A 26,692-nucleotide genomic window follows, 5' to 3' on the forward strand; every position below is an offset into this window, starting at 1 on the left:
ATGGTTCACCTAAGCGTGTAACTGTGTTGCCTTCTAATGACTTGTCCACAGAGAATAACACACTTAATACCGCTAAAACAAATGACGGTTCACTTTAGCTAAAGCTGTGTATGTCTGGATTTGGTATTGAAGTCTATTCTATCTCTGCTGGTGTCCATATTGGTAGTATTGGTACAGCATATGCAGGGGTAGTCAACAGGCGGACTGCAGGCCAAATTCAGACCACCAGATGCTTTTGAATGGACCCCAAAATCTTTATTTACCGGTACTACTTATCATTATAGTTATTAAAAAAAAAAAAAAAAACCCACAACAACTTCTGGCGTCCGGACCTTGACAAAAAAATAACTGACTACCCCTGACACATAGGGTCATATCGGGCTTCTCTTAAGAGGAGAATTTTATTTGGGAACATTTTGGTGCAATCAGATGTAGCATCCATTTTCTTAAAGATTTATTTCATAAAGTAAGCAATATTTTTTTCCAACCTTAACTCTAGTTTTCAGATATTTATATCTATAACTGTATCTCTAACATATTTCTAATTTTTGATATTCACATAAAACCCAGAAGTGAAATTGGTTGTTCCTAAGGGTACATCTATACCCAGCCGCTAGTTCGGCGGCTGGCAATCGAACTTCTGGGTTCGACTTATCGCGTCTTGTCTGGACGCGATAAGTCGAACCCGGAAGTGCTCGCCGTCGACTGCGGTACTCCAGCTAGACGAGAGGAGTACCGCGGAGTCGACGGGGGAGCCTGCCTGCCGCGTGTGGACCGAGGTAAGATCGAACTAAGGTACTTCGAACTTCAGCTACGTTATTCACGTAGCTGAAGTTGCGTACCTTAGTTCGATTTGGGGGATAGTGTAGACCAAGCCTAAGAGTTGGGGGACCAACATTTACAGAATGTTCAAGTGCCTGAAAATAAATAAATAAATGACTAACAATTAAGCTCACTGTATGGATATATAGTAATTCAAATCTAAAATGCATGGTTTTAAGATCAGAGATTCAATAGCTCTTGTAACCCTGATGGTGACAAAATAAAATCAGATTGAGATCTCATGGAACAAGATTTCTAAAGATATTTGCTAGAGATTATCAAAGAGAAAATCTGCCCAAAACATGATAATTCTGAGTGCTACTTATAGTTTGCATGGAGAAAAAGGAAAAGAATACTCACTCTGTTCATTATCATGCCGCTGATTTCAAGCACTGACATATCAGCTTTCTTGCAATCATTACCCTCCCATACAATAGCGCTTACTTTTTCTAGTCCTGGATTGGAACTATGGAGCCAGGGCAAATGACTCTATAAAAAGCAAGGATATTCATTTGTATATAATAAGTATTGTATAGTTCAACAAAATTTACTTCAGTGTCAATACTTCTGCTGACAAAAGAAATTACATCAGATTGTGTCTTGAATATTGTTGTAAAGAGCTTTCATGTGTACCAGATCATCACAGAATCAAAAATGCAAGATTAGAATGGACCTTGAGAAGTATCTAGTCCATCCCCCTGCGTTGAGGCAGGACTAAGTACACCTAGACTATCCCTGACAGATGTTTGTCTAACCTGTTCTTAAAAATCTTCAATGACAGGAATTCTACAACTTCACTTGGAAGACTAGTCCAGTACTTCACTATTCTTACAGGTTAGAAAGCTTTTCCTAATACCCAATTCTCTCTTGCTGCAGATTGAGCTCATTATTTCTTGTTTTATCTTCAGTGGGCATGGAGAACAATTGTTCACAATCCTCTTTATAACAGTCCTTAACACATTAGAAGATTATCAGTACCCCCCTCCCATCAGTCTTCTTTTCAAGACTAAACATGCACAGGTTTATTTGTTTTTTAACCTTTCCTCATAGGACACCAGTCAGTTTTCAGAATTCACCTTCCTCAATCGCCTGCGTCCAGGGCTGGCTACCGCCAGGATTCCAATACCTGGCAGTAGTCCGGGGCTTCAGCGGCACTTTGTGGCGGGGGGTCCGCTCCGGGTCTTCCGCGGCACTGAAGGACCCCCCCGCCGCTGGAGACCCCCGGAGCGGACCCCCCTCGCCGCCAAAATACCACTGAAGACCCCCGGAGCGGGGCCCTCTGAGGCACAGGGCCCGATTCCAAGGAATCTGCTTAAAGCCGGCCCTGCCTGCGTCCCTTCCAGTCGGCATGGTCACAAGTAACCTCAGACTGTTGGATTTTCGGTATAATATATCTGGGCTACACCCTGCAATTCCTTGAGTGCATCCTCAAAAGGAGTGATTCTGGATCCCCTGGTGTTTCGCCAGGCAGGCTGAGCGGGCAAACAGGAGGTGGAGAGGCAACAATGACTGAACCCTCTGTCTCCATCTCCCTGGCAGGGTTTCTTTAGGAAGAGAGGCAGGGGTGGCTGGAACTGCTTTCTTCCTATTTGCAGCATATGCAGACCTAGCGAGCAGAGGGTGGCTCAAGAATTGTTGAGTCCATGCAGCCTCGAATCCGTCTGCTCTGAAAAGAGCCTGTTTCCTTCAATGGGAAGGTTATGGATGGAGGACTGGGTTTCCTGGGACAACTTGAGGACTGAAGCCAGGAACTGCACCTCATCACTACAGCCAAAAGTAATGACCCTGGCTGTCAAATCGGGTGTGTCCCAGGCCCTCTGGAGAGAGCCCCTCGCTACCGCAGTAACCTCCTCCAGGATGGTAGCAAATTCCTGGCCCAAGTCCTGAGGCAGGGAGTCTCTGAACTTCTTGACAGAGTCCCACAAGTTAAAACTATCTCCCCAACAAAGCTTGGTGGTTCAACACTCTAAACTGAAGGCTGGCTGTTGAATAAGCTTTTCTTCCAAAAAGGTTCACCCTCCAGGCGTCTTTGTTTTGGGGATTGGAACTCACTTGCCCTTGCCTGTCCTTTTCGTTGGCCGCAAATACAACAAGCAACCCTGGGGGTGGGTGGGTATACAAATACTCGAACCCTTGAGCGGGGATGAAATGTTTCTTTTCTATCCCCTTGGAGGTGGGTGGGATAGAAGACGGGATTAGCCACAGGGCCTTTGCGAGCTTTAGAACCCCTTCATATACCAGCAGTGCAACCCATGATGGGGCTGCCACTGTTAGAATGTCAAAAGAGTTGTCTGATTGCTCCGCCAGTTCCTCCACTTCTGAGCCCAAGTTCGAAGCCACCCTTCTAAGCAGGGCTTGGTGCTCTCTAAAGTCATTGGGCAAACTAGCATGTGAGGGTCCCACTACTGCCTCATCTGGTGACAAGGATGATGATTGCACCACTGTGGAAGGGCCTGGGGCACTGTCCCCCGTAGGGAAAGGCTCCCTTGTTGTGCACACCTGCTCCTCTACCCCAGCATCAGAGTCCGGGCTGTGCACCAAACTTGGTACTGTTGGTGGAGAGAGTTGCTTCTCTGAAGCCACAAGGGAGGACTGGTGTGAGAAAGGCATCAGCATCGCCGGCATGCCCCAGACGTGTCAATAAGGCCATTGGGCTGGCCACTGGCCCATGCTGCCATGCTGGCACCATAGGAGCCGAGACGGTCTCTGGCACCCACAGGGTCGCTGCTGCTGTGGCAAGAGGCTAAAGTCTCACTCCGACCCAGATGAGTCCCTTCCGGTGACTAAGGCGGGGCTGTAAATGCCTGGGTCTGGCAGCTGATACTAAGTGCAGCGGAGCAGTGCCTCGAATAAGGTGATTAGCGCCTCTCCAAGGACCGGTGCCGGGGACGTAGATATCGGTGCTGCGAAGGTGAGTGGTCCTGTACCAGTGGAGGACGATGCATGGATGGAGACCTACGCTGGGGTGTCAGCTGGTGGGAGGATGATCTGTGCCTCACTGCAGGTGATCCGCGCTGCGCTGGTGGAGACCAGGACCGCAGTGCCGGCAACCTGGACCATCTGACCAGAGACCTCAGTTATGGAGTCGGGGAGCGCTGCCTCTGCTATGGGGACCGACAGCATTCGGCTGCCCTCTGAGGTGGTCCCATGGCTTTTCTACACACTGCAGGAAGGGCTCTCTGGTCCCTAGCCACCAAGAAGGCCTCAGACATCAAAGGCACTACCAGGTACCTGGGTCCCCTAACGCTCTCAAGAGTCGGATCCCTGGAGGGGAGGAAGTAGGGGGCTGGTGGGTCCAGATGGAAAGGCACCCCCTTGAGGCTCCGGAATGGGCAGGCAGCTTGCACTGGGTCCTTTGCCCAGTGCCCCTTGTCCTTTCTTGTTCAGTGCCAGGGAGCCTCTCTTTTTCAACACCAGCAAAGAGGAGCGGTGCCGGGAGGAGCTCAGTGCCAGCGATGCGCTCCTCACCAACGCCAAGGAGCTAGGCGTGGAGTCAGAGGAAGAAGGCTCCAAGGCTGGACAAAACATGGACTCCGTGAGGAGGGCCCTCAGACAAATGTCCCACTCCTTTTGAGTTCCGGGACGAAAGTTTTTGCAAATTCAACACTTGTCCTTTATGTGCGACTCTCCCAAGCACTTTAGGAAGCTGCCATGTGGGTCGCTAACTGGCATAGGCCTATTGCAGTCTGAACAGGGCTTGAAACCTGGAGACCAGGGCATGCCCCGCCCCAGGGTAAAGTCCCTGCAAGGACTCTAACTTACTAACTCTTACAACTTAACACCTAATTACTAACTAACAGCTATATACAAAGAGAAGAGACAATAGGTACTAGAAAAACCACTATCCACTTGGGGGGCAAGGGGAAGGAGCTCCGACCTATGTGGTAAGAAGGAACTGAGGGAGTGTAGTGCCGCCGGCAGCTCATATACCGGTGCATGAGCATAGCACTCCAGATGACTCCACAGCTGGCCCAATGGATACTGCCAAGAATAGCTCCAGTGTGGATCCCACGTCCTCTGCAGTGAAGACCAATGCAAAGAATTTATTTAGCTACTCTGCAATGGCCTTGTCCTCCTTGAGGGTTCTTTAACAGCTTTGCCATATAGAGGCCCAACTGCTTATGTAGCAGGCTTCTGATGTACTTAAAAAAATTATTAGTAGTTTTTGCATCTTTAGCAAGTTGCTTCTCAAATTCTTTTTTGGTCTGCCTTACATTTTTACAAGTTACTTGCCAGAGTTTGTTCTCCTTCCTGTTTTCCTCATTAGGATTTGACTTACAAATTTTAAAGAATGTCATTTTGCCTCTAATGGTCCTCATTACTCTGCTATTAAACCATGGTGTGATCCTTTTCGTTCTACTACTGTCTTTTTTTATTTGGGATCTACATTTACTCTGAGCCTCTATTATGATGTCTTTAAATAGTCTCTGTGCTGCTTTCAGGCGTTTTACCCTTGTGACTACTCTTTTTAATTTCCATAAGTGAAGTTCAATGTTACTGTAATGGGTTTGGTTTTTTTAATATTTCCCCTTCCTACAAGCATGTTAAATTTAATTACATTATTGTTACTATTACTGAGCTGTTCAGCTATAGTTATTTCTTGGACTAGATCCTGTGCTTCACTTAGGACTAAATCAAGAATTGCCTCTGCCTTTGTGAGTTCCAGGACTCGCTTCTACAGGAAGCGGTCATTTACGGTGTCTAGAAATTTTTTCTCTGCATCATGCCCCAAGATGACATTTACCCAGGAAATATGAAGATAGTTGAAATCACCCATTATTATTTCATTTTTTGGTTTTGTAGGTTCAGATGTCATAATTAATATATTTATGCTATCTGGAGCTTTTTAGAAGTCTAGGGCTTCGTCTATGTTATATCTACACTTGGAGCACTTTATTGGTGTAGGAATACTGGCAAATGTTTCTATTGGGAATGCAGCTATACTTGCAAAACAGTCCATATTTGGGGCTTCTGCTGGCACAGCTATGCTTTGCCTCTGAAAATGCCTTACCCCAAAATACAACTCTGGAAGGCTACAGAGTAACAAAATGTCTGGAAGTGCTGGTGATCTTGGGAGAACCTGATTCTTTCAGAACAACGCCCTCAAAGACACTGACATAGGTGTACTCTAAGGCCCTATCTGTACTTGCAGTGGTATGTAGGGTGTGTGTAGTAGCTACATGCTGTAGTAAAAAAGCAGGCTGTGTCCACACTGTGGCATGTAGCTACACACAGCAATGAAAAATTGTGGCAGGGAAGAGGCAAAGGAAAGTTGCCAGAGAGTTTCCTTGCTGCTACCCACTGTGACAGGTGGCACAAAAAACTCCTAGTGGTGGCATGTCGCCACAGTGGTCGCATTTGAGAAACACTGGCCTATGCAAAAACTTGAACAGTGGCGTAATACTCCCCAATTGAAGAAATTTAAAAATAATATTGAAAGGGTATAGCTTACTAGTTCACCTTGTAATAAAATTACAGCTCATTTTTTTAAACTGTTTAAAGCTAGATCTTTTTCACAGAATGGTTTTCCTACTATTCATTTGGATTCTTCCTATTGTTAAATGCTTCTCACTCATTGGTCAAATCTTCAGTGTTACTGAACAGAACGTGAACTACATTACTAAAAGGATCTTTATTCTGGTTAGTTGCAGGGACAGAGTGGAGTGGAATTTAAAAATGATATCAAGGATTTTCCTTTCATGGAGTAAAAACACTGGGAGCATTATTTCTTTTTTTTTTTAAATCCACAAATGAACATTTTCTGTGCAAAAACAAACAACTGCAGAAAAGTAAAGATAGCAGATCCGGTGTAATACCATTCTATTGCAAGTTCGCTTAAATTTCATATCAAGAATAAAATAAGTAAAGTGTAACTATACATAGAACAAAAGATAGTAAATAATAAAATTAAAAGCTAAACTGCAATCTCCATTTTGATTAACAAATATGCAAATTAAAATATTCAGTTTATATTGGAAAGTTATTTTTTCAGTTTTTTTTTTTTTAAAACGTTCTAACACAGCTGCTGAATTTGTTTAAAAATAACTATCTAGGAACTATATGCAAATCATATAGGAACCAAAACGACAATATTAATTACAAAACAGAATATATATTTTAGAGAAACTGATGAATTTTAAACACTTTTAATGCCCATATTTTCTAAATATGCATGTGAATGTACAGAATTTTCATTTACAGCCCCATATGTAAACTAAGAATGTCTCTAAAAAGTCCTGTTTGATCTGTGTCTAATTCAAAGATTAGTTAAGTCTGAACTGCAGTAAGGAAGTATAATAGCTCTGATCATCATCATGTGATTCATGAACTGTATGACTGTCTTACTCTTATCTATTAATAGATATTGCCCATAAAACAAACAATTAACCTAAAAATAAAATATGTTAAAGTTATGCTGTGTTAGAAGCAAGTTAAAAGCTGTGGTGCCTTATGAGAGTTGCAGTTTTGGTGCTTCATGATCCCCATATTCCCTCTATGGGCTAGGCTCCCTAGCTGGACTACATCTCCCATGATAAAATTTTCCTTGTTTTAAAGGATTTAAATCAGAACTTTGCAACTAATTCAACATTTAATTTCTGTTATTTTCATTTAATGTAAGTTTCTCTCCCCAGTTCTAACTCCTGAACACTTCATAAAGCTGTTAGGAGTGCAGGTAGCAAGTATTCCTTTAGATAATAAAAATAATTACAGGACACCAACCTGATGAAATGGGTCATCTCTATATTCTTTTTTCACACAAGGATTAACTTGAGGGTTTTCTACATCTGTCTCACTGGTACAGGAAGATCGGCATTCTGCACAGTGCAACAGATCTTCCCAGAGCACATCTTCAGTTTCCGATTCAGGCCTTGTGCTCTCAGAATCTTGTCTGGAACTTGAACATCGTGAACTGCAACTAGTACCTGATTTAGGGGTATCCTGCAATTAAGATATACACTGGCATTAATTCAGTTTACATATTCCACCATGTTTATTTAAAATGCCAATTACTAAGTTCAACTATAATAAATCCACTCATTTTAATTTTCCAGTTTCACTGGAAATACAATCATAAACAGTACAAGTATTATTAAGAAGAACTAAAATTAATCTGTTCAAATTTCACTGTTGCCTTTGTAGGCTACAAATAATTATTACACACAACAGTTTAAATATTCCAGTCTACCCCTTCCACATAAGTATTCTAAATGTGAAACAGAAATTGAGGCTTGGGTCACGTACATAGAATTAACATAGAAATATGACTGAGAATCAAGAAACCTTTATTCATAACAATATTTTTTAAAAAGGCAGATGAACTTTGTCAGCATTTGCTGATTCTTCATCAAAATCACAACATTCCAGGGTACCATGTCAATTTTGATGAAATTTCCCCTGAAACCAGGGGATGTAGATGAAGAACCCCTTTTAAGAACATAAGAACGGCCATACCAAAGGTCCATCTAGCCCAGTATCCTGTCTTCCAACAGTGTCCAATGCCAGGTGCCCCAGAGGGAATGAACAGAGCAGGCAATCATCAAGTGATCCATTCCCTGTCGCTCATTCCCAGCTTCTGGCAAACAGAGGCTAGGGACACCATCCCTGACAATAGCCATTGATGGACCTATCCTCCATGAATTTATTTAGTTCTTTTTTGAACCCTGTTATAGTCTTGGCCTTCAAAACATCCTCTGCATTGTGTGAAGAAAATACTTGCTTTGTTTGTTTTAAACCTGCTGCCTATTAATTTCATTTGGTGACCCATAGTTCTTGTGTTATGAGAAGGAGTAAATAACACTTCCTTATGGAGAAAGTAAATAACAGTCATGATTTTATAGACCTCCATCATAACCCCCCTTAGTCACCTCTTTTTCAAGCTGAAAAGTCTCAGTCTTATTAATCTCTCCTCATAAGGAAGCCGTTCCTTACCCCTAATAATTTTTGTTGTCCTTTTCTGAATCTTCTCCAAGTCCATTCTCTCTCTCTCTCTTTTTTTTTTTTTTTTTTTTTTTGAGATGGGGCTGCCACATCCGCATGCAGTATTCAAGATGTGGGTGTACTATTGATTTGTAGAGAGGCAATATAATATTTTCGGTCTTATTAGCTATCCCTTTCCTAATGATTCCCAACATTGTTAGCTTTTTTGACTGCCGTCGCACATTGAGTGGATGTTTTCAGAGAACTATCCACAATGACCCCAAGATCTCTTTCTTGAGTGGTAACAGCTAATTTAGACCCCATCGTTCCATATGTATAATTGGGATTGTGTTTTCCAATGTGGACTACTTTGCATTTGTCAATATTGAATTTCATCTGCCATTTTGTTCCCCAGTCCCTATTTTTGAGAGATCCTTCTGTAGCTCTTCGCAGTCTGCCTGGGACCTAACTATCTTGAGTAGTTTTGTATCATCTGTGAATTTTGCCACCGCACTGTTTACCCCTTTTCCCAGATCATTTATGAATATGTTGAATAGGACTGGTCCCAGTACAGACCCTTGGGGGACACCGCTATTTACCTCTCTTCAGTTTGAAAATTGACCATTTATTTCTACCCTTTGTTTCCTATATTTTAGCCAGTTACCAATCCATGAGAGGCCCTTCCCTCTTATCCCATGACAGCTTACTATGCTTAAGAGCCTTCGGTGAGGGATCCCCCTTGTCCACATGCCTGTTGACCCCCTCAAAGAATTCTAGTAGATTGGTGAGGCATGATTTCCCTTTACAAAAACCATATTGACTCTACCCCAACAAATTATGTTCATCTATGTCTGACAATTTTGTTCTTTACTATAAAAACAACAAGGACTAACAGATTTATTTGGACATAAGCTTTTGTGGGTAAAAAACCCACTTCTTTAGATGCATGGAGTGAAAATTACAGATGCAGGCATTATTATACTGACACATGAAGAGAAGGGAGTTACCTCACAAATGGAGAACCAGTGTTGACAGGGCCAATTCAATCAGGGTGGATGCAGTCCACTCCCAATAATTGATGAGGAGGTGTCAATTCCAGGAGAGGCAAAGTTGCTTTTGTAGTGAGCCAGCTACTCCCAGTCCCTAGTCAAGCCCAAATTAATCGTGTTACATTTGCAAATGAATTTGAGTTCTGAAGTTTCTCTTTGAAGTCTGTTTCTGAAGTTTTTTTGTTAAAGTATGGCTACTTTTAAATCTGTTATAGAATGTCCAGGGAGACTGAAGTGTTCCACACAAGGATGGACTTTACAAAAACAAGACAAGCCATTTACAATGCACACTTCACTTCTCTACAGAGGAAAGAGGACAGTAAACTATCTAAACTCATATATGCCACAGGGATGACACACTTCAAAGAGAAACTGCAGAACTCCAGCAGGAGGCGGAGGCGGGGGAGACTGAAGGGGAGCCTGTGCGCCAAATCCTTGCTCCTCCCCGCTCCCTCCTGTCCGGGGCAATCAGCTGGCTTGCAGCATTTAGGAGGCAGGAGGGAGGAGCAAGGACTTGGCGCACAGGCTCCCCTTCCGTCTCCCCCGCCCCCGCCTCCTGCCCGGGGAAATCAGCTGGCTTGCATTGTTCAGGAGGCAGGGGGAGCACGTGCGGCGAGTCCTCGCTCCTCCCCCTCCCTCCTAAACGCCGCAAGCCAGCTGATTTCCCCGGGCAGGAGGCAGGGGAGGGAGGGGGAGCCTGTGCACCGAGTCCTCGCTCCTTCCCCTCCCTCCTGCCTCCTAAACGCTGCAAGCCAGCTGATTGCCGTGGGCAGGAGGCGGGGGGAGGAGGGGAAGGCACTGATCTGCGGGGTCTGCCGGCCGGTGGGAGGCACTGTGGGGACGGAGGAAAGGAAGGGGCGTAGGAAGGCTGCCAGCTGTGGAGAAAGCAGGCAGCCAAACAAACAACGTAAGAGTGGAGCATTGCACACCTTTAAATGAGCGTGTTCCCTAATTGATCAGCAATGTAACAACGAAACAATGTTAAATCAGGACAACTTTAAGTGAGGAGCAACAGAGTCCTGTGGCACCTTTAAGACTAACAGATGTATTGGAGCATAAGCTTTCGTGGGTGAATGCCCACTTCATTCACATGCATGTGATGAAGTGGGCATTCACCCACGAAAGCTTATGCTCCAATACATCTGTTAGTCTTAAAGGTGCCACAGGACTCTCTGTTGCTTTTTACAGATCCAGACTAACACGGCTACCCCTCTGATACTTTAAGTGAGGAGTTACTGTAGTCCATAGAGTGACCATTTGGAACCGCATGTACCTGATATATTTGTTGAGGCTGCAAAGGTAGAGGATGGGTCTTGCTCCTTCCTTGGATTTGAGTATCAGGAAGTACCAGGAATAGAAGCTGTGATCCTGGTGTTCTGGTGGAATCTCCTCTTCCACTCCCAAAGCCAGCAGAGCACGGATCTGCTTGAGGAGCAGTATCTCATGAGTGGGGTCCTTGAAGAGAGGCAGGGAGGGAGGATGTGGGGAGGAACTGGATGGCATAACCCATCTTGCTGTCAGTGGTAATTGAGCTCCAAGCATTGTGAAAGCAGGCTAGCCTGTCCCCAAAGCAGGGAGATAAGGAGAGAGGAGCAACGATTGGAACAGTGGTCTGGACAAAGAAGTCTTCTGCTGTTGTTGAATGCCGTAGTGATGCCTCTCTCCCACTAGCGTGTACACCCCTAAAGACTGCAGGGTAGCCCTCCAGGATCTCAGTTTTGTCTAAAAACAGCATTTGGCCACCAAAGGGCAAATTCTTAATGGCTCGCAGGACATCAGGGCAATGCCTGAATTCTGCAGTCAGGAAGTCCTCCTCATCGTGACTGCGGAGGCCACCACTCTGGCATAGGTGTCTGCAACATTCAGCACAAATTGCAAGGATGTCTTAGTCACCAAGCAGCTTTCAGTGACAAATACCCAGAATTCCTCTCATGAGGCTTCGGGCAGTTGGTCTGCAAATTTTGATATAGCGGTTGAGTCAACAAAATCATACCTGGACAGCAAGGCTTGCTGGTTAGCAATTCGCATCTGTAAGGAAGAGGAGGTGTCCTGCCCATGAGGTCCACTCATTTAGAGTCCCTATCCTTGGGGGTAGACCTAAACCTGCCCCGCTGAGGTCTAACATTCACCACAGTTAGAACTAGGGAATTTGGGGCCAGATGGGAGTAAAATCCCTCAAATCCAGGCATGGGAACGAAATAGCCAATGTGATCCAGAGGCCCTTAGCCAGTTTGAGGTCAAATGGCTGCAAGACATCCACTAATTTGTGGGTGCTCTTTTGGAAAAACTCCACTTGGCTACTGAGGGAAGCAGCTACACACTGCAGAAAGTCTTGATACACCTTAAAATTCTTCAGTACAGAAAAGCGGCACAGAATCATCCAGAGATGAAGCAGAGAATCATAGAATCACAGAATATCAGGGTTGGAAGGGACCTCAAGAGCTCATCTAGTCCAACCCCCTTCTCAAAGCAGGACCAATTCCCAACTAAATCATCCCAGCCAGGGCTTTGTCAAGCCGGGCCTTAAAAACCTCCAAGGAAGGAGACTCCACCACCTCCCTAGGTAACGCATTCCAGTGTTTCACCAGCCTCCTAGTGAAATAGTTTTTCCTAATATCCAACCTGGACCTCCCCCACTGCAACTTGAGACCATTGCTCCTTGTTCTGTCAAGGCCCTTAACTGAGCCAAAGCAGGATCCTGTTCCAGGGCTGACGACTCCAGAGGCTTCACAAGGAGAACTTCTGGTGCTTGGGCTTACGGCGGATCGATGGCCACCACTGCAGACCTGGCCATTGATCTTGCCTTCAAGTGAGACTAAGAGCGGGATCTCTGCGACTGAGGAGCATCTCACAGATTCCATGGAGGTTACTGGCATGGATAAGGCATTGATGGCCAATAGGCATGAGGCCAGCGGCCTGAATCTCGACCACAAGATGGGCGCCAATCCTGCTACCCATAACGATTCATCAACAACCTGCAAGGCTGGTCAGACGATGGAGAGTGGGAGGATGATGACTCAGTCTCAGATGCCAAGGAGCTTTGGAATTCTGGGGTAAGAGTGGACTGAGACCAGAGGGAGCGAGTAACCAGTCTGACTCAGAAAAAGCCAGGAAGCAGTACTGCAGATGGAAGTGGTACCATCAGTACTGACCATGCTGATGCTGGAAGTGGTGTCAATTGTGAAGTCAGCAGTAGTACCGGAGTGTTTGGTGGTACTAACGTCAAGGGCAGTGAAAGCTGCCACGGAAGTATTTGCAGTGCCAACTGTAGTGCTGCTGAGAGATTCCCAATACCGAGGTCCCATGTACTGATCATAGTACTGGCCCTATTTCCACAACCTGTGGAAAGGGAACATTAAGGTGCAGTGACAACAGATCAGAGGGTTCAGCGGCTTGCTGAGACAATGGGGCTATAGATGATGCAGCCCTGGCAAAGTTCTGGGCCAAAGACTAGGTCTAGACCCAAAAGCAGAGGTGGCCTGTAGCTGCCTGGTACTCTGCCAACATGGTACTGGACTCAACGGATGCCCAGGGGCCAGAAGCGGAGTCAATAATAAAGGTTTTCTAACCTGCCTACTTGGTACTGGAGAAGGATAAGAGATACTCATGCCATCCTGCATGTTGCACCAACTCTGTGCCAGTCCATACCTTCCATGGGGGAGCTGGAAGAGTCACCCTGAGACCTGGAATGGCCTCAATTGGTCTTATGTGACTTTTTCCTTGGTGCAGTCAATGGGGAACACCGCCTCCATTTCTTCAGAGAGGCACCTTCTCTGGAACATGAAGCAGCAGCACTCTCAGAAGCAGAGGGTGATCTTCAACCCGATGCCTGCTTCAGTATGGAGGCCCTCCATGTGGCCTATTCAAGCACGTGCTGTTTCAGGCGAAGGTCCCGAGCCACTGGAGTCCATTTTTTGAATAATCTGCAGATCACACAATGCTCTTTAACATGGGCCTCGCCAAGATAGAGCAGTGGGAATCATTGTTAGTGATCGCTGTCCCATATGAAGAACTAGGTTTAAACCCGGTGAGAGAATCACCAAGAAAAACACACTAATATGACTAAGGGCATAGCTACACTTGCGAGTTAAAGCGCATTAAAGCAGCCCAGTGCACTCACGACGCGTCCACACTGGCAAGGCATGTAGAGTGCTCTGACTCTGCAGCTAGAGCGCTCCTGGTACTCCACCTCGGCAAGTGGAATAACATTTGATGCGCCCCCGCTGGAGCACTGTGGCGCCAGTGTGGACGCCCTGGTCTGTTAATGCACTCTGATCAGCCTCCAGAAGTGTCCCACAATGCCTGTTCTAGCCACTCTGGTCATCAGTTTGAACTCTACTGCCCTGCCCTCAGGTGACCAACTGTCAGACCCGTCCTTTAAATTCTCTGGGAATTTTGAAAATCCCCCATTTATTCAGCCAAGCGTGGAGTGCTCTCAGCGCATCTTATCTTTCCAGATGACCATGCCTCCACGCGCCAGGTGATCCCCAGTATGGCGCAATGGCGAGGTGCTGGACCTCATCAGTGTTTGGGGGGAGGAAGCTGTCCAGTCCCACCTGTGCTCCAGCCCTAGTAATTATGATACCTTCGGGCAGATATCAAGGGACATGATGGAAAGGGGCCATGACTGGGACACACTGCACTGCAGGGTTAAAGTGAAGGAGCTGCAGAATGCCTACCGCAAAGCCCTCGAGGCAAACCGCCGCTCTGGTGCTGCCCCCGCGACCTGCCATTTCTACAAAGAGCTGGACGCGATACTTGGAGGTGACCACCTCCACTCCGAGTACCACCATGGACACTTCAGAACCCAGTTCAACAAGGCAGGAGGAGGAAGAGGAGCACAGCGGGAGCGAGGGTGCTGAGGCGGAGGAAGACACCCCGGAATCCCTAGATGCATGCAGCCAGGCGCTGTTCTCAAGCCAGGAGGAAGGTAGCCAGTCACGGTGGCTGGTGCTTGGGGAAGGACAAACACCAGAGGAGGTTCCCAGTAAGCAGCTTTTATTTTGGGAAGGAAGTTATTTGGTGCAGGCTCTTGGGGCGAGGAGGGTTAGGGCTGCATGCATGCCTAGATGCAAAATAGGGCATTGAAGTGCTCTCTCACATCATGGTAATCTGCCTCAATGATCTCTTCAAAGGTCTCAGCCAGAATTTGGGCAATGAGCTTGCGCAGGTTTCTTGGGACAGCCACTGTGGTCCGTGTCCCAGTCAGGTTAACATGTCCACACCACTGTGCCGTGAAGGGCAGGGGGGGACCATTGCTGCACACAGGCAAGCTGCATATGGGCCAGGGCAGAAGCCACATTGTAGCAGAAGACCCTCCCTTGCTTCCCAGGTCACCCTCAGCAGCGAGATATCTTCCAGGACGAACTCCTGTGAAAAATGTGGGGACAGTGTTCAGTGTAGGGGCCCCTTGCAGCTGTTGGCTCTCCCCAAGGCACAGAAACCCAGGGGACAGTACAGCCATGAAACAATCATTCCCCCTGGACCCTGTGCTTACTCACCATTTTGGGGCTCCCGTGGGTTGTGTGCTTGCTTTGGGATGGGCAAATTATGCTATTGTGTAGATTGTGCTTACCCTCCTTAAGTATGGGGAAATCATTGCTCTGTCTGGTGTGACAGCAGCAAGGAGCAGTTCAACAACAGTGCCTCTCAAAATCTGAGAGGGATGAGGTGTGAAACATGGCGTCAGAAATCTTAAAAGAGCAACACTACAATTCGATACTACAGAACCTGAACCACCGAAAAAGAAAATCAACCTTCTGTTGGTGGCATCTGACTCAGATAATGAATATGAACATGAGTCAGTCCACACTGCTTTGGATGCATACAAATGTTTAGCGTATCTGGCATGTAAATACTTTGCAACGCCAGCTACAACAGTGCCATGCAAACACCTGTTCTCTATTTCAGGTGACATTGTAGATAAGAAGCGGGCAGCATTACCTCCTGTAAGTGTAAACAAACTTGTTTGTCATAGCAATTGGCTGATTAAGGAGGACTTAGTGGACTTGCAGGCACTTATTTTTGAGTGCAGTTATGTAAAAAAAAAAAATCTACATTTATAAGTTACATTTTCATGATAAAGAGCTTGCACTACAGTACTTGTGTGAGGTGAATTGAAAAATACCGTCTTGTTTATTTTTTACAGTGCAAATATTTGTAATAAAAATAAAGTGAGAACTGTACACTTTGTATTCTGTGTTTTAATTGAAATCAATATATTTGAAAATGTAGAAAACATCCAAAAATATTTAAATAAATGGTATTTTATTATTGACTGTGTGATTAAAACTGCAATTAATCACAATAATTTTTTAAATCTTGCGATTAATCGCAATTAATTTATTTAACGGTTTGACAGCCCTAGCTGGAATACTAAGTATTCACTGGTTTGCTTTGAAGCCTGCTTGCCTTCAGCAAAATGATACATGTTGTTATCCGAGAATTCTATTTCCATTTGGTTCCCCACATCTGAATTTCATTTCTATAAAGGACTCCACCAATAAGGGGCTGCTGGGTTGCTGCTCTGCTCTTTGACTTCACTATGTAGCTCTTTAAATCAGAACACTTGAACTTCTTTTGCTGCCATGCAACAGCAACAATTGTGACTTCAATAGCATACAGCATATTCTGAGTAATTGAAAAACTAACCTTTTTAAAGAATGTTACATACTCATATCTAGGAGAACATCCACATTGGTGGATCCTCTCACAATAGAACTTGGAGGTAGAATCAAATTTTCTTGTCTGCTCAGAGTTCCCCTCATATGGGCTAATGGACTTACTGGAGACAATGGTGAAAGAAGCGGGGGTGCAGTCTGAACTATGACATGGAGAAAGCACTAGCATCAACACAGTAATGACTAAAAGTGCAAACAGATTGCTGGAAAAACAGTCTGCCAAATCTCTGGCAAGAAAGCTTTCTTTCTCACATAAGAGGAAACCACTAGTTTCTTAGATACATGTGCCTCCAAAGGAGGTGGTTGCTGCATAATGGGGTTGCTTCTAGAAGGCAAAATAGAAAGCAGCAAAGCTCTGATGGGATGTGGTGTAAGAGCATAGCAACAGACCAATTATCCATATTGTGGACCCGCCCCCAAGAAGTGAAAAACATGCTAAATTCAAAGTGACTCTTGTGCAAACCAAATCGCAATGATTCCCAAAGACTGTTACTTCACAGGAATATTTTTAACAAGCGTCATGAATTATTAATATTGACAAGATCACCATTAAATTCCAGTGATCCAGAATGCGTTCAGAAGAAATAAGTTCAAAGGAGATGTTGGCAAACCAGTTACAAAAAGGACTTTTGGGAAAAGAACATACCTCCACAGGGTAGTGTTTCTTATAATGGTGGGATTTCCTGTTTCGAAGAGCACAGTCACTAGAAGCACGTTCTACATTACGGCGTAAGGGATATCCAGATTCAGGTCCCTCCTCACTTGAAACTTCATCAGATACATTTGTTACTGTCCTGTGTGTATCCTAGACCAATTAACAATTTACTATTAGTAAATCACACTATTTTTTCATAAAGGTCTTTTAATTCATCTTAAATACTGCAATCAATTTTCTCATCAATTCTTTTAATTAAAATATTTAATAATCCCTTTTTGCTGAGTAGAGCATAGAAAACAGTTTCCCTCTTTTAGGTTATTGACTACATGGAAATGTGGTACTAGAAGTGATATACAATAGAAGATTATAACATACTAAAGTAGGTGATTAATCATTGCACAGTAGTCGTGTGTCAGGCTAATTTATACTATACTGCAGAATGGATTCAAGATATTCATGTTCTAAGTGATGTTTTAGGTGAAATCACAGCAATCCCAAATGGTGTACGACTCAAAAGAAAAGAAAGCAACATTCTATTCTTGGTTTTGTCCTCTCAAACACAGTAATTTCCATTACTGACAGCTTTTTCCAATCTTAAAATTAAATTTATTTCTACCACCTCTCCCCCCACACCCAAAGAAGTGTAAGCCAGTAATCAACTATGAAATGCTTGGACTGTGAGCATATATCATTCCCTGGTTTCACGCTAATGTAGACGCAGCCCCCACAAAAGGAGAATGGTAGGAGGGACCAAAAAACTTTCAGTTTTCATTCTAAAGGGTTTCTTTTTTAGAAAAATATACTAGTTTCATAAAGGACAACAATGAAAGTCTCCTTGGCTTCTGCCCTCCAATTTCTAAATTTCCAAGGATGATTTTTACTTTAGTGCACGGTCAGTGAAAGAAGCATTCAACAGCTGATTGTTGTTTTGTCATAAAGACCATTTGCCTACTCTCCTACAGATTAATGGCTGCATAAGTAATGTTAAGTACAACTGTTGCATTTGTTTGTATGGGTTTACATGTTGCTCACTGGGTAATTGCGATTTCGCTGGTTGTGCATGTACCTTTTGGACTTTGAAGTAGTGACATGGTAGCATTGCACAGAGTACAATTAATTGGGATGAGCATGGGTGGCATGCTAAACTTATTGTTTATTTTGTCTACTGGATTGCAACTTTGGGTGGGTGGTCCTGAAATCAGGGTTTAGAATAATGTTGTGGCAATGACTGGGTCTCACAAATCTGCAAAAATTAGGATTTGCAGTAATGCCTTTTTTTCCAGCAAATCAGGCATCAGGCCATTGTTTGTAGTGAAGGGTATTGGTTCAGGTTGCTTCCCCATCACCTGCAATGCACAGAAGTCTTTGGCTAGGCCTGAGAATTAAACAGCTTTATTAAATGCACTGGGCTTATGGTCTGATTAGGTCTTCCATAGGCGCCAACTTCTGCTCCCACCGGTGAGTACTCGACCCCTCTCTACCCCCAGCCCGGCCCTGCCCCGACTCCACCCCTGCCCCTTCCCCATTCCAACCCCTTTCCCAAATCCCTGCCCTGGCCCCACCTCTTCCCCTGAGCGCGCCACGCTCCCGCTCCTCCCCCCACTCCTGGAGCTTGCTATGCCACCTAAGATGGGAAGCGCTGGGAGGTACGTGGAGGAGTAGGGACGCAGCGCGCTCAGGGGAGGAGGTGGAGGAGGAGGGAGCCCAGGGGAGGGGAGCTCCAGCCCCGGAACACCCATGGAGTTGGCGCCTATGAGGTCTTCAACAGTTGAGCTGTTTAGCATTTGATTACTGAAAATTGGGCAAGTCTGCCACAGCATGAGGTGAGAGTTGCTTGTCACCTTAATATACTGCCAATACTGGTATTTTAAATACTTTGTTTTTAAATACTGTGTTTGTTGTTCCAAATTACAATAATATTGCAGGCATTTAGCAAAAGGTGAATGCTTCTGTGCATCCTTATTGAACTCTGCCATTCTCAAAGTTTCTTTTAACAAAGTTATTTAAAGGAATAAAAGGCAACTTCATTCAAATTAGATATTAAACCGATAAATCATTCATTAAAATTATAGTAATGGATATTATCTGCTCTTAAAATTGTTTGTTCATAAACCGTTTTCTGAATTTTTTTCTTGTTAGCTGCAAGAGTTCTGCTTTGAAGCAAAACATCTAGACTCCTTACTCAACAAAAGCTTTTAAAATAGTCAGACTTCAAAATGCTGAATTAGCAAGATTTAGCAACAAGTGTGTCAATAATATTTTCTGATTTCTTTCATAAATAATGAAAAATACTTCTCCTTTTTTTGATGTTAACAGGTATAATGAGAAATGCCACATAAGTAGTTTATATTTCTATAGAAATTAATTTACTTCAACATGACTTTTTGCATAATTTATTCTAAATTTAGAGAGGTCTTTGTTTTTCCAAATAGATTAGATACATTTATAATTATCCAGAAAACTGTTTATGCATGTATAAAAAGTGTTATGAGAGCTTGGAACTTCAAAAACGTGCTCACCATTTGACTGAGGAAAAGCAATATAAAGCACATTGAGGAAACTGATTTTTTCCAGAACCTTTTTCACAAGTCTTATTTTATCTTCAACATACTGTAAATGACGATGATGATGCCAGAGCAGATAGTGATAAATCAGTGAAAGCATCCTAAATTACAGTAATTACAAATTAAGTGTGCCAATCAGTAGAATGCACATCAAGGGACATGATCAAGGATAAGCATGAAACTACCGTATACAAATATTCTAAATCTCACTTGCCCAAGTGTATCAAAACCTGAAGTAGGTGTACAGAAAGAGTACATATGTTGCACTTTCTATGGATCCTATCTATGGAAGACCCCAAAACGGGTCCCTCCTTTAAAAATGTCTCTCACTGAATGAAGCCAGTGTCTCTCAAACTTTCCTTAGGCAAAAAATTCCTGTTTTACCACTATCATTACCTTCTAGGAGGTAGAATAATAGGCTGCTCCTCATTTGTTTCCCTTCGCTTTTCTTAAATGCTGCACTTCCAAATCTTCATGTACCAATAATGGTAGAGTTGTTTTGGAGGAGAATGAAGTAAGGTGAAATAGGAGAACTGAGAGCTATCAGACCTAACCAGCCAAGCTCCATGTTGAGCAACACATCCTTCCTCCTCATTATGCTCTGCTTTCTGACTATCTTTCTTCTCTCCGATCCCCTCTGCGCTCTGCATTTCAGAGTGCCTTTTCACTTCCATGGGGAAGGGAAGGAAAGAAAACACTTGCAGATCTTTGCACTTATCCACAAGAGAAGGGGAAGGAGAATCCATGAACACGGACGATTGGCAGGGAAACCCTTTGAAAGTATGGGCTTATTTGAATTTTGGAAGTCATCATTACTGTGAAATGTGTCCAACTGTAGCAGAGAAGCAGACTCATTCCAGAGAAAAATCTAACAGAGGCAGGTGAGGTAGAAGCAAAGCCTTCTCATGAAGGCTAAAACAAATAAGAAATACAAGGACACATGGTGAGTCAAGTTAAAGAAAATCAGAGAACCTAAAAGTCAGTAAAATGAGGTTCCTGTGGTAGGAATTGAGCCGTAGATATGCACTTGCCCAATCCTGGGTGACCAGTGCTACTGGGGTTCTCACATTGTGTCTATGGCAAAATAGTTATGAAGTAGCACTCGCATAAATTATCACAATTTAGATATAATAAAATATTTCTGAAAAGCAGTATTTTTGCCTTTGGGATGGCCTAAGTTGTTCAATATGTGTGTAATTTCCCAACACATTTTGCCAGGAAGGACGACTCCAGTCACCACTACAAAAAGATGTCAAGTCTTTTATGCAAAATTCAGTTGCTTCCAGTGCATTTTGTCTACCTGCAGATATTTTAATAAAAAGAAATAAAAGAAAAAATATTGCCCTGAGATTTTGGTGGAGATTTCTTCTTGAAGGAAGAAAATATTGATGGGACAGTGAAGAGAAAATATAAGGAAAAATTTAAGAGCAAGAAACCCAGAACTAGATCTTGCACTTAGGCCTTTAGTATCCTAACACAAGCCCTATTAATTTTTTTTTTTTTAAGTTTAAAAAACACAGGGTCAAGATATAAATGGGAACCTATCCAAACTGCTGTGGCAATATGGTGTGCGTATAATTGGACACACTACTGTTAGTTACGAAACAATGAACCATGCTTACTTTGTGAGGACTGTGATTGCTGTACGTGTTTCTCACAGTTCCTGTGCTCCAACCTCCCTCTTCTGGCCTAATCACTTCACAGTGAGGCTCATGGGTCTGTACTCCATCTTCACTGCTTTTACCTGTCTTTTTCCCATCAAGGGAGACATAGCCATTATCAGTCTCTGTTGATTTATCTATTGAATTCTTTGCTTTCTTTGATCTAGATTTAAAACAAAACAAAAAACAAACATGCACATAAAATTACTGTACGACTGTTATTGTCTATGTCCTCTCTTACCCTTCTCCCCCAACTATTTTTGACTACTAGTTTTCATACATCTCAACAATGAAATCTAAATCTGATTCAGTAGTATCTGTGCTACTTTTCACCATTTAAAGCTTATCTGTTACAACTGTAGGAATCTGGAATACCAAATGAAACATCCAGCACATGAAAGATTATTATATATTACAGTACTGAAAGAAGAGATAAAGACCAAGAAAAGCTGTATTTTACCAAATAAGGCTTTATAACAACAACTTGACAAAGCCAATTGCAAGTTCTGAATGCAATACATTTCCCTGTTCACATTTTTGTATCAAACAGAAACATAAAGGTATGCCCAAATAGCTGTTAATTCTCAGGAATTTTTAACTGATACTTACTGAAACTAAAATTTCATATTCCTTGCACACCCTTGCATGAAGCATGAATTAATCATATATTGAATTAAAATGAAAACCGCTATCCAAAAGTTTAACTTTTTGGCCTAACTTCACTTTGCTTCATCAGCAATCTAAAAGTTTATGCTAATTAGGAGATTTTCAAATGCATAATCCAGGTTGTTGCAGTCTCCCATATTACCTGGCAACAGTATGACTATTAGTGTTAAAGTCCCTGGCTTAAGTCCTCCCCTTCCAAAGCACAAAAGAGTAGCACAAGTATATACAGCCTATTTCAAATGACACACTAAGTGGAGACAGGAAGGAGGCAGGACAGAAAAAGAGAGAAAAAGACGGTTACTCACCGTTGTAACTGTTGTTCTTCGAGATGTGTTGCTCATATCCATTCCATTAGGTGTGTGCGCGCCGCGTGCACGATCGTCGGAAGATTTTCTACCCTAGCAACACCGGCGGGTCGGCTGTGGAGCCCCCTAGAGTGGCGCCTTCATGGCGCTGAATATATACCCCAGCCGACCCGGCGCCCCCTCAGTTCCTTCTTGCCGGCTACTCCGACAGTGGGGACGGGGGGCGGGTTTGGAATGGATATGAGCAACACATCTCGAAGAACAACAGTTACAACGGTGAGTAACCGTCTTTTCTTCTTCGAGTGCTTGCTCATATCCATTCCATTAGGTGACTCCCAAGCCCAACTTAGGTGGTGGGGTCGGAGTGAGACATTGCTGTGTGCAAAACCGCTGATCCGAATGCAGCATCGTCCCTGGACTGCTGCACTAGTGCATAGTGAGCTGTAAACGTGTGGACTGATGACCAAACCGCCGCTCTACAAATGTCCTGGATCGGAACATGAGCCAGGAAAGCAGTCGAGGAAGCTTGGGCCCTCGTGGAGTGAGCGGTGAGGTGCGGTGCTGAGACACCTGCCAGGTCATAGCAAGTCCGGATGCAAGACGTAATCCAGGAGGATAGGCGTTGTGAGGAGACCGGTGAGCCTTTCATTCGGTCGGCCACTGCGACGAAGAGTTGCGTCGTCTTTCTAAAGTGCTTTGTGCGGTCAATATAGAAGGCCAGGGCCCTGCGTACGTCCAGAGAATGTAAACGTTGATCCTGGCGAGTAGCATGTGGTTTAGGGTGAAAAACCGGAAGAAATATGTCCTGGTTGATATGAAATGGAGAAACCACCTTAGGGAGAAAGGCAGGATGTGGACGAAGCTGCACTTTATCCTTATGGAACACTGTATAAGGGGGCTCGGATGTAAGCGCCCTGAGTTCAGAAACGCGCCTTGCTGAGGTGATGGCTACGAGGAAGGCTGTCTTCCAGGATAGATACAAAAGTGAACAGGTGGCTAGTGGTTCAAATGGAGGACCTGTGAGTCTGGAGAGAACCAGATTAAGGTCCCACGTCGGGACGGGCTGACGCTGTTGTGGGTACGTCCGGTCTAAGCCCTTGAGGAATCTAACGACCATCGGGTTAGAGAATACCGAGGACGCGAATTCCCCTGGGTGAAAGGCTGATATAGCGGCCAGGTGAACTCTAATTGAAGATATCGCCAACCCTTGCTGTTTTAGGGAGAGGAGATATTCCAAAATGAGAGGAATAGGTGCCTGCAACGGGGGCGTGGCTCGTTGTTCGCACCAACATGAGAACCGTTTCCACTTGGCCAGGTACGTGGTCCGTGTTGAGGGCTTCCTACTGCTCAGCAGAATCTGTTGGACAGAGTGCGAGCATTGCCGCTCTGCCTGGGTGAACCATGGAGCAGCCACGCTGTGAGGTGGAGTGATTGCAGGTCGGGGCGACGCAGCCGACCGTGGTCCTGAGAAATGAGATCCGGACATAATGGAAGCGGGATCGGTGTTTGAACCGAGAGTTCCAACAGTGTGGTGTACCAATGTTGTCTCGGCCACGCTGGAGCGATCAGAATTACCTGTGCCTGGTCTCTGCGCACTTTTAGCAGTACCTTGTGGACCAGAGGAAACGGAGGGAAGGCATAAAACAGGTGGTCTTTCCAGGGAAGGAGAAACGCATCCGAGAGGGAGCCCGGAGCTCGACCTTGTAGGGAGCAGAACACGTGGCACTTCCTGTTGTCTCGAGATGCAAACAGGTCTATCTGGGGAAACCCCCACCTCCGGAAGATGGAATGTATGATGTCCGGACGGATAGACCACTCGTGTGTCTGGAAGGACCTGCTGAGTCGGTCCGCTAGAGTGTTCTGGACTCCAGGGAGGAACGATGCCGTGAGATGGATTGAGTGGGCGATGCAGAAGTCCCACAGGCGAATGGCCTCTTGGCATAGAACTGACGAACGTGCTCCTCCTTGCTTGTTGATGTAAAACATGGCCGTGGTGTTGTCGATGAGAACTAACACACAACGGCCACGTAGTTGATTGAGAAATGCCTGGCACGCCAGGCGCACCGCCATCAGCTCCCGAACATTGATGTGCAGGGCTAACTGGGGTGCAGTCCACAGGCCCTGGGTATGGTGTTCGTTGAGATGGGCGCCCCAACCCAGAGATGAAGCGTCTGACCAGGTGCAGAGAGGGTTGTGGGGTGTGAAAAGGCATCCCCTCGCAGACCACATTGTGATCTAGCCACCAGGTGAGGGAGGTCAGGACCGAGTTCGGGACCGTGACCACCATGTTCAGGCTGTCCCGATGTGGACGGTATATTGATGAAACCCAGGTCTGGAGTGGGCGAAGCCGAAGTCTGGCATGCCTGGTTACGTACGTGCAGGAAGCCATGTGACCCAGCAGGGTGAGGTACGACCTCACCGTGGTAGTTGGGAAGGCCTGTAGCCCTTGAATGAGGCTCGTGATGGTGCCAAAGCGGTTGTCTGGCAGGATGGCTTGTGCACGTCTGGAGTCTAGAACTGCGCCGATGAAATCTATTCTCTGGGTAGGTTCTAGAGTGGATTTGTCCTTGTTGAGTAGGATGCCCAACTCGTTGAATGTGTGCACTATTCTGTGGACGTGAGCTTGAACTTGCTCTTTGGTGCGACCGCGTACCAGCCAGTCGTCTAGGTACGGGAACACCTGTATCCCTTGCCGACGAAGGTACGCTGCCACGACAGCCATACATTTCGTGAACACTCTTGGGGCCGAGGATAGGCCGAAGGGAAGGACTGCAAATTGGTAGTGCACCATGTTTACCACGAATCGCAGGAAGCGTCTGTGAGGTGGGTAAATTGAGATGTGAAAGTATGCGTCTTTCATGTCGAGGGCGGCGAACCAGTCTCCAGGATCGAGGGAAGGGATAATGGCCCCCAAAGAGACCATGCGGAACTTCAACTTTACTACGAATTTGTTGAGTCCGCGCAAGTCCAAGATGGGCCGCAGACCTCCTTTGGACTTGGGGATCAGGAAGTAACGGGAATAAAATCCCCTGCCCCTTAACTCTACTGGAACCTCCTCTATGGCCCCCATAGCAAGGAGCGTGGAAACCTCCTGTATAAGAAGTTGCTCGTGAGAAGGGTCCCTGAAGAGGGACAGGGAAGGGGGGTGGGAGGGGGGGGATAGAAGAAAACTGGATAGTGTATCCCCTCTCCACTGTGCGGAGGACCCAACGGTCCGAAGTTATAAGGGACCAAGCACGGTGGAAGTGGGAGAGACGATCCCGAAAGGAGGGGGCTGGATCCTGGGGGATGACTGGGGCGCCGTCCTCGACCGCACCTTCTGACGAGGCGGGGGGGGGGGTAGAAGCGCTGAGGCTGCGGCCTAAATGGTCTGCGCTGAGGGCCCACAACATGCATCCCCAGGGAGCGCATGATTGTTCTCGAGTCCTTGAGGCTCTGCAGGCGAGAGTCCGTCTTGTCCGAGAACAATCCATGTCCCTCAAAGGGCAGATCCTGTAGGGTTTGCTGTAGCTCCGGAGGCAAACCCGAAACTTGAAGCCAGGAGATCCTCCGCATAGCGATACCCGAAGCCAGGGTCCTCGCAGCTGAGTCTGCTATGTCCAAGGAGGCCTGCAAGGAGGTCCGAGCCACCTTCTTACCCTCCTCTACCATGGCTCCAAACTCTTCCCTGGACTCTTGGGGAATCAACTCCTTAAACTTCCCCATAGAGTTCCAGGAGTTAAAATTGTAACGGCTCAATAGCGCCTGTTGGTTCGCCGCTCTAAGTTGCAGCCCTCCGGCTGAGTAAACCTTACGGCCAAACAAATCGAGCCGCTTAGCCTCTTTTGATTTAGGCGCTGCAGCCTGCTGGCCGTGGCGCTCTCGTGCGTTCACTGATGCCACCACCAGTGAACACGGTTGGGGGTGGGTATACAAATACCCGTAGTCCTTAGACGGGACAAAGTACTTCCTTTCCACCCCTCTCGCTGTGGGTGGGATAGAGGCAGGAGTTTGCCATATCGTATCCGCATTGGTTTGTATCATGCGGATCAGGGGTAGCGCCACCCTCGATGGGGCATCCGCTCCGAGGATGTTCACGATAGGGTCCTGTACTTCCACTATCTCCTCCGCCTGCAGGTCCATATTACGGGCCATCCTACGCAGGAGATCCTGGTGAGCCCGAAGATCTATCGGAGGGGGACCCGTACATGAAGTGCCCGCCACTGCCTCATCCGGAGAGGAGGAGGAAGACGCCTCCGGTGGTACTGGATCCAAGGGGGGGTCCTGATCCCCCTGCTCTTGGGCCGGAGCATCACCTGTACTCGGGTCTATGGTGTCAGGTGGCGTGGACACGGAAGCCTCCATGCCCCCTGGAGGAGGCCGAGAGATGG

The 26,692-nt window shown here is 45.5% G+C and overlaps 1 protein-coding gene across 6 annotated transcripts in view; it reads right to left on the bottom strand.

The window, feature by feature from the left end:
• PHTF2 (putative homeodomain transcription factor 2) overlaps positions 1 to 26,692 on the bottom strand; it is a 150,872-nt gene that overhangs the window by 29,390 nt on the left and 94,790 nt on the right. For all 6 annotated transcript variants that reach the window (XM_054017586.1, XM_054017583.1, XM_054017592.1 and 3 more), the window contains 4 exons: positions 21,313 to 21,514; positions 17,115 to 17,273; positions 7,543 to 7,761; positions 1,183 to 1,311 (listed from right to left, as the gene is read on the bottom strand). In XM_054017586.1, the coding sequence (XP_053873561.1) occupies positions 1,183 to 1,311; positions 7,543 to 7,761; positions 17,115 to 17,273; positions 21,313 to 21,514 (709 nt within the window). The remainder of the gene's footprint in view (positions 1 to 1,182; positions 1,312 to 7,542; positions 7,762 to 17,114; positions 17,274 to 21,312; positions 21,515 to 26,692) is intronic.

Source organism: Malaclemys terrapin, chromosome 1 (genome assembly GCF_027887155.1).
Source record: "Malaclemys terrapin pileata isolate rMalTer1 chromosome 1, rMalTer1.hap1, whole genome shotgun sequence".
In the NCBI taxonomy this organism is placed as follows: Eukaryota; Metazoa; Chordata; order Testudines; family Emydidae; genus Malaclemys; species Malaclemys terrapin.